This window comes from Hyla sarda, chromosome 8, assembly GCF_029499605.1.
Source record: "Hyla sarda isolate aHylSar1 chromosome 8, aHylSar1.hap1, whole genome shotgun sequence".
NCBI lineage: Eukaryota > Metazoa > Chordata > Amphibia > Anura > Hylidae > Hyla > Hyla sarda.
Window position 1 is genome coordinate 13,460,173 of NC_079196.1, and position 10,811 is coordinate 13,470,983.

General features: G+C 54.3%; 1 protein-coding gene across 1 annotated transcript in view; it reads left to right on the forward strand.

The window, feature by feature from the left end:
- Positions 1 to 8,762, forward strand: part of SCTR (secretin receptor) — a 57,197-nt gene extending 48,435 nt beyond the window's left edge. The window contains exons 12-13 of the mRNA XM_056534013.1: positions 5,963 to 6,004; positions 8,113 to 8,762. Of these exons, the coding sequence (XP_056389988.1) occupies positions 5,963 to 6,004; positions 8,113 to 8,292 (222 nt within the window). The 3' untranslated portion in view covers positions 8,293 to 8,762. The remainder of the gene's footprint in view (positions 1 to 5,962; positions 6,005 to 8,112) is intronic.
- The last annotated feature ends 2,049 nt before the right edge of the window (positions 8,763 to 10,811 follow it).

Sequence of the window (10,811 nt, forward strand, 5' to 3'; positions counted from 1 at the left end):
TGTGTGCCCCCTCTAGTGGTGGAGATGTCTCCTGTGTGCCTCCTCTAGTGGTGGAGATGTCTCCTATGTGCCCCCTCTAGTGGTGGAGATGTCTCCTGTGTGCCCCCTCTAGTGGTGAGGATGTCTCCTGTGTGCCCCCTCTTGTGGTGGGGATCTCTCCTGTGTGCCCCCTCTAGTGGTGAGGATGTTTGCTGTGTGCCCCCTCTAGTGGTGAGGATGTTTGCTGTGTGCCCCCTCTAGTGGTGGAGATGTGTCCTGTGTGCCCCCTCTAGTGGTGGAGATGTCTCCTGTGTGCCCCCTCTAGTGGTGGAGTGGTCTCCTGTGTGCCCCCTCTAGTGGTGGGGATGTCTCCTGTGTGCCTCCTCTAGAGGTGAGGATGTCTCCTGTGTGCCCCCTCTAGTGGTGGAGATGTCTCCTGTGTGCCTCTTCTAGTGGTGATGTCTCCTGTGTGCCTCCTCTAGTGGTGATGTCTCCTGTGTGCCTCCTCTAGAGGTGAGGATGTCTTCCGTGTGCCTCCTCTAGTGGTGGAGATGTCTCCTGTGTGCCCCCTCTAGTGGTGGAGATGTCTCCTGTGTGCCTCTTCTAGTGGTGATGTCTCCTGTGTGCCTCCTCTAGTGGTGATGTCTCCTGTGTGCCTCCTCTAGTGGTGAGGATGTTTGCTGTGTGCCCCCTCTAGTGGTGGAGATGTCTCCTGTGTGCCCCCTCTAGTGGTGGAGATGTCACCTGTGTGCCTCCTCTAGTGGTGGAGATGTCTCCTATGTGCCCCCTCTAGTGGTGGAGATGTCTCCTGTGTGCCCCCTCTAGTGGTGAGGATGTCTCCTGTGTGCCCCCTCTTGTGGTGGGGATCTCTCCTGTGTGCCCCCTCTAGTGGTGAGGATGTTTGCTGTGTGCCCCCTCTAGTGGTGAGGATGTTTGCTGTGTGCCCCCTCTAGTGGTGGAGATGTGTCCTGTGTGCCCCCTCTAGTGGTGGAGATGTCTCCTGTGTGCCCCCTCTAGTGGTGGAGTGGTCTCCTGTGTGCCCCCTCTAGTGGTGGGGATGTCTCCTGTGTGCCTCCTCTAGAGGTGAGGATGTCTCCTGTGTGCCCCCTCTAGTGGTGGAGATGTCTCCTGTGTGCCTCTTCTAGTGGTGATGTCTCCTGTGTGCCTCCTCTAGTGGTGATGTCTCCTGTGTGCCTCCTCTAGAGGTGAGGATGTCTTCCGTGTGCCTCCTCTAGTGGTGGAGATGTCTCCTGTGTGCCCCCTCTAGTGGTGGAGATGTCTCCTGTGTGCCTCTTCTAGTGGTGATGTCTCCTGTGTGCCTCCTCTAGTGGTGATGTCTCCTGTGTGCCTCCTCTAGTGGTGGTGATGTCTCCTGTGTGCCCCCTCTAGTGGTGAGGATGTCTCCTGTGTGCCTCCTCTAGTGGTGGTGATGTCTCCTGTGTGCCTCCTCTAGTGGTGGTGATGTCTCCTGTGTGCCTCCTCTAGTGGTGGTGATGTCTCCTGTGTGCCTCCTCTAGTGGTGGTGATGTCTCCTGTGTGCCCCCTCTAGTGGTGAGGATGTTTGCTGTGTGCCCCCTCTAGTGGTGATGTCTCCTGTGGGCCCCCTCTAGTGGTGGAGATGTCTCCTTTGTGCCCCCCTCTAGTGGTGGAGATATCTCATGTGTGCCCCCTCTAGTGGTGGAGATGTCTCCTGTGTTCCCCCTCTAGTGGAGGAGATGTCTCCTGTGTGCCTCCTCTAGTGGTGGGGATGTCTCCTGTGTGCCTCCTCTAGTGGTGGGGATGTCTCCTGTGTGTGCCTCCTCTAGTGGTGGGGGGTCTCTCCTGTGTGCCCCCTCTAGTGGTGGGGATGTCTCCTGTGTGTGCCTCCTCTAGTGGTGGAGATGTCTCCTGTGTGCCCCCTCTAGTGGTGGTGATATCTCCTGTGTGCCCCCTCTAGTGGTGAGGATGTTTGCTGTGTGCCCCCTCTAGTGGTGGAGATGTCTCCTGTGTGCCCCCTCTAGTGGTGGAGATGTCTCCTATGTGCCCCCTCTAGTGGTGGTGATGTCTCCTATGTGCCCCCTCTAGTGGTGGAGATGTCTCCTGTGTGCCTCCTCTAGTGGTGGAGATGTCTCCTGTGTGCCCCCTCTAGTGGTGGGGATCTCTCCTGTGTGCCCCCTCTAGTGGTGAGGATGTTTGCTGTGTGCCCCCTCTAGTGGTGTAGATGTCTCCTGTGTGCCCCCTCTAGTGGTGGAGATGTCTCCTGTGTGCCCCCTCTAGTGGTGGAGATGTCTCCTGTGTGCCTCTTCTAGTGGAGATGTCTCCTGTGTGCCCCCTCTAGTGGTGATGTCTCCTGTGTGCCTCCTCTAGTGGTGGGGATGTCTCCTGTGTGCCTCCTCTACTGGTGGTGATGTCTCCTGTGTGCCTAATCTAGTGGTGGTGATGTCTCCTGTGTGCCCCCTCTAGTGGTGAGGATGTTTGCTGTGTGCCCCCTCTAGTGGTGGAGATGTCTCCTGTGTGCCCCCTCTAGTGGTGATGTCTCCTTTGTGCCCCCTCTAGTGGTGGAGATGTCTCCTTTGTGCCCCCTCTAGTGGTGGAGATGTCTCGTGTGTGCCCCCTCTAGTGGTGGAGATGTCTCCTGTGTGCCTCCTCTAGTGGTGGGGATGTCTCCTGTGTGCCCCCTCTAGTGGTGGGGATGTCTCCTGTGTGCCCCCTCTAGTGGTGGGGATGTCTCCTGTGTGTGCACCTCCTCTAGTAGTGGGGGGTCTCTCCTGTGTGCCCCCTCTAGTGGTGGGGATCTCTCGTGTGTGCCTCCTCTAGTGGTGGAGATGTCTCCTGTGTGCCCCTTCTAGTGGTGGAGATGTCTCCTGTGTGCCCCCTCTAGTGGTGGAGATGTCTCCTGTGTGCCCCCTCTAGTGGTGATATCTCCTGTGTGCCCCCTCTAGTGGTGGAGATGTCTCCTGTGTGCCTCCTCTAGTGGTGGAGATGTCTCCTGTGTGCCCCCTCTAGTGGTGGAGATGTCTCCTGTGTGCCCCCTCTAGTGGTGGAGATGTCTCCTGTGTGGCCCCCTCTAGTGGTGTACATGTCTCCTGTGTGCCCCCTCTAGTGGTGGGGGTCTCTCCTGTGTGCCCCCTCTAGTGGTGGGGATGTCTCCTGTGTGACCCCTCTAGTGGTGATCTCTCCTGTGTGCCCCCTCTAGTGGTGGGGATGTCTCCTGTGTGCCCCCTCTAGTGGTGGGGATGTCTCCTGTGTGCCTCCTCTAGTGGTGGAGATGTCTCCTGTGTGCCTCCTCTAGTGGTGGAGATGTCTCCTGTGTGCCCCCTCTAGTGGTGGGGATGTCTCCTGTGTGCCCCCTCTAGTGGTGGTGATGTCTCCTGTGTGCCCCCTCTAGTGGTGGAGATGTCTCCTGTGTGCCCCCTCTAGTGGTGGTGATGTCTCCTGTGTGCCCCCTCTAGTGGTGGAGATGTCTCCTGTGTGCCCCCTCTAGTGGTGGGGATGTCTCCTGTGTGCCCCCTCTAGTGGTGAGGATGTCTCCTGTGTGCCCCCTCTAGTGGTGGAGATGTCTCCTGTGTGCCCCCTCTAGTGGTGGGGATCTCTCCTGTGTGCCCCCTCTAGTGGTGGAGATGTCTCCTGTGTGCCCCCTCTAGTGGTGGGGATCTCTCCTGTGTGCCCCCTCTAGTGGTGGAGATGTCTCCTGTGTGCCCCCTCTAGTGGTGGAGATGTCTCCTGTGTGCCCCCTCTAGTGGTGGAGATGTCTCCTGTGTGCCCCCTCTAGTGGTGGAGATGTCTCCTGTGTGCCCCCTCTAGTGGTGGAGATGTCTCCTGTGTGCCCCCTCTAGTGGTGGGGATGTCTCCTGTGTGCCCCCTCTAGTGGTGGAGATGTCCCCAGTGTGTGGCTCCTCATGAAGTTTTGCAGAAGCCCCATAACCCCTTCATTTTAGGTCATTTGATCAGTAATTACAGTAATTAGTTCTGGGAGGGCAGATAAACCTGATAGTCAGTGCTGGGCCACGCCCGCTCTGTGCCCTGATGACTCCTCTGACCATGAAAACAAGCAGAGGCCCCCAGAAACGAAAGCTCTCTGTCTGACTTCTTTCTGCTTTAGGTCACGTAATCACCTCAGAACATCTCCAAAATCCCCGGCAGCTGGAGATGGTTCTAGGAGTTTCCACTGGGTTCTTCTGCACTTTCAGTTTCTCTTGTTTTTACACAAACAACAGGGATGGGATCTGCACGTGACTCCTGGTGGTAGAGGCCGGGATCTGTGTAGGAGCCAGTGTGGAAGGGGCTGGGATCAGTGAGGGGCTTTGGGTGGAAAAAAAAAGGCAGGGTTGACTTCTTAAGGTCACGTAATCACCTCAGAACATCTCCAAAATCCCCAGCAGCTGGAGATGGTTCTGGGAAAGTTTCCACTGGGTTTTTCAGCACTTTCAGTTTCTCTCTTGTTTTTACACAAACAGGGATGGGATCTGCACATGACTCCTGGTGGTAGAGGCCGGGATCTGTGAGGGGGTTTCAGGTGGAGGGAGGCCGGGATCTGTGAAGGGGTTACAGGTGGAGGGAGGCCGGGATCTGTGAGGGGGTTTCAGGTGGAGGGAGGCCGGGATCTGTGAGGGGGTTTCAGGTGGAGGGAGGCCGGGATCTGTGAGGGGGTTTCAGGTGGAGGGAGGCCGGGATCTGTGAGGGGGTTTCAGGTGGAGGGAGGATGGGATCTGTGAGGGGGTTTCCGGTGGAGGGAGGACGGGTTCTGTGAGGGGGTTTCAGGTGGAGGGAGGACGGGATCTGTGAGGGGGTTTCAGGTGGAGGGAGGACGGGATCTGTGAGGGGGTTTCAGGTGGAGGGAGGACGGGATCTGTGAGGGGGTTTCAGGTGGAGGGAGGCCGGGATCTGTGAGGGGGTTTCAGGTGGAGGGAGGCCGGGATCTGTGAAGGGGTTACAGGTGGAGGGAGGCCGGGATCTGTGAGGGGGTTTCAGGTGGAGGGAGGCCGGGATCTGTGAGGGGGTTTCAGGTGGAGGGAGGCCGGGATCTGTGAGGGGGTTTCAGGTGGAGGGAGGCCGGGATCTGTGAGGGGGTTTCAGGTGGAGGGAGGATGGGATCTGTGAGGGGGTTTCCGGTGGAGGGAGGACGGGTTCTGTGAGGGGGTTTCAGGTGGAGGGAGGACGGGATCTGTGAGGGGGTTTCAGGTGGAGGGAGGACGGGATCTGTGAGGGGGTTTCAGGTGGAGGGAGGACGGGATCTGTGAGGGGGTTTCAGGTGGAGGGAGGCCGGGATCTGTGAGGGGGTTTCAGGTGGAGGGAGGCCGGGATCTGTGAGGGGGTTTCAGGTGGAGGGAGGCCGGGATCTGTGAGGGGGTTTCAGGTGGAGGGAGGCCGGGATCTGTGAGGGGGTTTCAGGTGGAGGGAGGATGGGATCTGTGAGGGGGTTTCCGGTGGAGGGAGGATGGGTTCTGTGAGGGGGTTTCAGGTGGAGGGAGGCCGGGATCTGTGAGGGGGTTTCAGGTGGAGGGAGGCTGGGATCTGTGAGGGGGTTTCCGGTGGAGGGAGGATGGGTTCTGTGAGGGGGTTTCAGGTGGAAGGAGGCCGGGATCTGTGAGGGGGTTTCAGGTGGAGGGAGGCCGGGATCGGTGAGGGGGTTTCAGGTGGAGGGAGGCCGGGATCTGTGAGGGGGTTTCAGGTGGAGGGAGGCCGGGATCTGTGAGGTGGTTTCAGGTGGAGGGAGGCCGGGATCTGTGAGGTGGTTTCAGGTGGAGGGAGGCCGGGATCTGTGAGGGGGTTTCAGGTGGAGGGAGGCCGGGATCTGTGAGGGGGTTTCAGGTGGAGGGAGGCCGGGATCTGTGAGGGGGTTTCAGGTGGAGGGAGGCCGGGATCTGTGAGGGGGTTTCAGGTGGAGGGAGGCCGGGATCTGTTGCGCAGGATGTCATATACACTGTGTGTGGTTCTAACACTTTTATCTGCTCGTAGACGGGTCTGTGGTCAGTAATCTTGTCATATTCCCTCTTTCCTGCAGGGTTTTGTGGTGGCCGTGCTCTACTGCTTTCTGAATGGTGAGGTGAGTGCCCTCTGACCTCAGCACGGGAACAGACAATATCCACAATAATCATAGAATATTTACAGGCGTCACTGGAGAGAATACTAAGAAATGGCGCAGTTCAGTGTGACGGCAACATAAACCACAAGTTACCACAGAGCATCACAAAGAGTAGAAGGAATCTGTAATATCGTTTCTTCTGTAATTTGACTTTGATGCAAATCACAACACAATACATCCAGTATATCACAGTACATTACTGCATATCACAATATATCACAATACACTCAGGGGCCACTTTATTAGGTACATCTGTCTAGTCCCGGGTTGGACCCCCTTTATACTTTCTACAAGGCGGTGGACACATTCCTTAGAGATTTTGTTCCTTATGGACATGATGACATCACACAGTTCCTCCATATGGACATGATGACATCACACAGTTCCTCCATATAGACATGATGACATCACACAGTTCCTCCATATGGACATGATGACATCACACAGTTCCCCCATATGGACATGATGACATCACACAGTTCCTCCATATGGACATGATGACATCACACAGTTCCTCCATATGGACATGATGACATCACACAGTTCCTCCATATAGACATGATGACATCACACAGTTCCTCCATATAGACATGATGACATCACACAGTTCCTCCACATGGACATGGTGACATCACACAGTTCCTCCATATGGACATGATGACATCACACAGTTCCTCCATATGGACATGATGACATCACACAGTTCCTCCACATGGACATGATGACATCACACAGTTCCTCCACATGGACATGGTGACATCACACAGTTCCTCCATATGGACATGATGACATCACACAGTTCCTCCACATGGACATGGTGACATCACACAGTTCCTCCATATGGACATGATGACATCACACAGTTCCTCCATATAGACATGATGACATCACACAGTTCCTCCATATGGACATGATGACATCACACAGTTCCTCCACATGGACATGGTGACATCACACAGTTCCTCCATACGGACATGATGACATCACACAGTTCCTCCATATAGACATGATGACATCACACAGTTGCTCCATATGGACATGATGACATCACACAGTTCCTCCATATAGACATGATGACATCACACAGTTCCTCCATATGGACATGATGACATCACGCAGTCGTCTGTGCATCCATGATGAGAATCTCCGGTTCCACCACATCCCAGCGGTGATTTATTGGATGAGATCTGGTGACTGTGGAGGCCATTGGAGTCATGTGACCTCATTGTCCTGTATGAGGTGATGTCATGTGACCTCATTGTCCTGTATGAGATGATGTCATGTGACATGGGCCATTATTCTGCTGGAAGTATCATCAGAAGATACAGGGGACACTGTGGTCATAAAGGGATGGACATGGTCAGTAACAATACTCAGGTAGGCTGTGGGGTTTATTCCAGGATCAATTGGTACTAAGGGGCCCAAAGTGCCCAGAAAATGTCCCCCGCACCATTACACCCCCACCAGCCTGACCCTGATACAAGGCAGGAGGGATCCAGGCTTTATGTTGTTTACACCAAATTCTGACCCTGTCATCTGAATGTCACAGCAGGAATGGAGACTCCTCAAACCAGACAACGCTCTTCCCTTGTCCAGTTCTGGTGCCTGTGTGAACTGTCACCTCAGTTTCCTGTTCATCTCGAACCAGTCTACCCATTACCCTCTGACACCAACAAGGTCTTTTCCTCCACACACCTGCCACTCACTGGATATTCTCTCTTTTTCGGAACGTTCTCTGTAAACCCTAGAGATGGTTGTGTGTGAAAATCCCAGTAGATCAGCAGATTGAGAAATACTCAGCCCCAACAACCATGTCACGATCAGTCTCTTAAATGCCCTTTTGTCCCCATTCTGATGCTCTTTGAACTTCGGCCAACTTGTCTTGACCAGGTCTACATGCCTAACTGCACTGAGTGGCTGCCATGCGATCGGCTAATTAGCTATTTGTGATAAGCAATTGAACAGGTGTACCTAATAAAGTGGCCACTGAACTTACGTCACCCCGTATCGAAATACATCACAATACTCCACAATGTATTACAGGATATTATTATTTTTTGATCCTCCAGGTGCAGTTCGAAATCCAGAGGAAGTGGCGCAGATATCACCTGAGGAAATACTCCTGGTTGCGACAGAACAAACCGACGGTGAGTAATGGCGGCAGCGTCCTGACCCAGGTGATACAGGTCAGCCAGGTCAGCCAGAGAGAGGCGAGGAAGAACTCCACCCCCATGACCAGCCTCATCTGACAGAGACCGACTGTATGACCAGCGGAGACTGGGCCCGGACGATGGCGGGTATCATGGAGCGCGGTGGTCTCGGGGAGGTCGGACCCTGCCATAGACCGTGACGGACCCTGGATCAGAATGATAGTGGAATCCGAGAGAAATGGACAGAATATTATAATCCTGATATTATCACTTATAATGACTACATGCCGGGGGAGGGGCGCTTTTCTGTGAGGCGAAGGGTTAACTCGTCGGAGGATTTGTACAGACATTTTTGTAATCTGCTTGGGAAGTCGACAAGTCCAGGCCGGTCACGGAGCAGAAGCCGGAGGAACCCCGCGGAGCTGGAGGTCAACATGGCGCAACCCAGAGAGTCGACAACCGACAGCGCAGGTCACATGACAGAACTGAAGTCGTGTCACATGACCCAGTGAAGGCTCCATCTTCCATGTATATCAGGGGAGATTTATCAAAACCTGTCCAGAGGAAAAGTTGCTGAGTTGCCCATAGCAACCAATCAGATCGCTGCTTTCATTTTTGACAGACCTTTTCAAAACTGAAAGCAGCGATCTGATTGGTTGCTATGGGCAACTCAGCTACTTTTCCTCTGGACAGGTTTTGATAAATCTCCCCCAAAGTATGTGTGTGTATCCGTGTACTGGGGCGCGGTGTGTGCTGGCCGCCATGACACCTTCGCACCCAGTGTTCTATACGTCATCATTATCCGCTCATAGTGTGACATTATAATAAACATGTCTGCCCCAAGATCCGGTCACTCCAGTCACCCCCTTCCCCTATAGTCAGTGTTACTGTCCGGGGGTCTTTCCGTTGTAGCAGCTCCCGATTCTTTTTGACAAAGAGTTTCCCATAATAGAAAAATGGTGTCAGACTCCGCCCCCTTGTGTTATTCACCACAGTCATGTGATAGACTGGGAATGATATATGATGTGATCAATGATAATATATAAAAAGGCGGGAACCAATATGTGCCCCCCCCAACTACCAGCATGGCCAGGGGGCCAACGGCCATAGTCCTGCAATAGCTGGAGAGCCACAAGATGAAGGTACAGAGTGTCATACTAAACAGTGTTTCCCAACCAGTGTGCCTCCAGCTGTTGCAAAACTACAACTCCCAGCATGGCTGGACAGCCGTTGGCTGTCCGGCCGTGCTGGGAGTTGTAGTTTTGCAACAGCTGGAGACACACTGGTTGGGAAACACTGCACTAAACAGTGTTTATATGTCACATTTGGGGAGATTTAACAAAATCTGGGCAAAGGAAAAGTTGCCCATAGCAACCAATCAGATCGCTTCTTTCATTTTGCAGAGGCCTTGTTAAAAATTAAATAAGCGAGCTGATTGGTTGCTATGGGCAACCTCTGCACAGGTTTTGATAAATCTCCCCCATTGTGATGTTATACAAGAGACAATATTAGAATCCTTCATGAGGTGGAGGAGCAGAATCCCCAGTGCTCAGTTTCCGCAGCTTTCTCTTTGGTTCTCAGAGTCTCCGCAGCTCTCTCTTTGGTTCTCAGTCTCCGCAGCTTTCTCTTTGGTTCTCAGTCTCCGCAGCTCTCTCTTTGGTTCTCAGAGTCTCCGCAGCTCTCCCTTTGGTTCTCAGAGTCTCCGCAGCTTTCTCTTTGGTTCTCAGAGTCTCCGCAGCTTTCTCTTTGGTTCTCAGTCTCCGCAGCTCTCTCTTTGGTTCTCAGTCTCCGCAGCTCTCTCTTTGGTTCTCAGTCTCCGCAGCTTTCTCTTTGGTCCTCAGAGTCTCCGCAGCTTTCTCTTTGGTTCTCAGAGTCTCCGCAGCTCTCCCTTTGATCCTCAGAGTCTCCACAGCTCACAGTGCTCGCTCGATAGCTCTCACAGTCTCCAGTGCTCAAAGCCCAATCCCTAGCTCAGTCTAGTGCTCACACTGCCCGGTCTCTCTAGCTCTCAGTCTCCAGTGCTTACAGTGCCCGCTCTCTCTAGCTCTCACAGTCTCAAGTGCCCGCTCTCTCTAGCTCTCACAGTCTCCAGTGCTCACAGTGCCCGCTGTCACAGTCTCCAGTGCTCAGTGCCCGCTCTCAGTCTCCAGTGCTCACAGTGCCCGCTCTCACAGTCTCCAGTGCTCACAGTGCCCGCTCTCACAGTCTCCAGTGCTCACAGTGCCCGCTCTCTCTAGCTCTCACAGTCTCCAGTGCTCACAGTGCCCACTCTCTCAAGCTATCACCGTCTAGTGCTCACAGTGCCCACTCTCTTTAGCTCTCACAGTCCAGTGCTCACAGTGCCCACTCTCTCTAGCTCTCAGTCTCCAGTGCCCGCTCTCTCTAGCTCTCACAGTCTCCAGTGCTCACAGTGCCCACTCTTTAGCTCTCACAGTCTCCAGTGCTCACAGTGCCCACTCTCTCTAGCTCTCAGTCTCCAGTGCTCAGTGCCCGCTCTCTCTAGCTCTCAGTCTCCAGTGCTCACAGTGCCCGCTCTCACAGTCTCCAGTGCTCACAGTGCCCGCTCTCTCTAGCTCTCACAGTCTCCAGTGCTCACAGTGCCCACTCTCTCAAGCTCT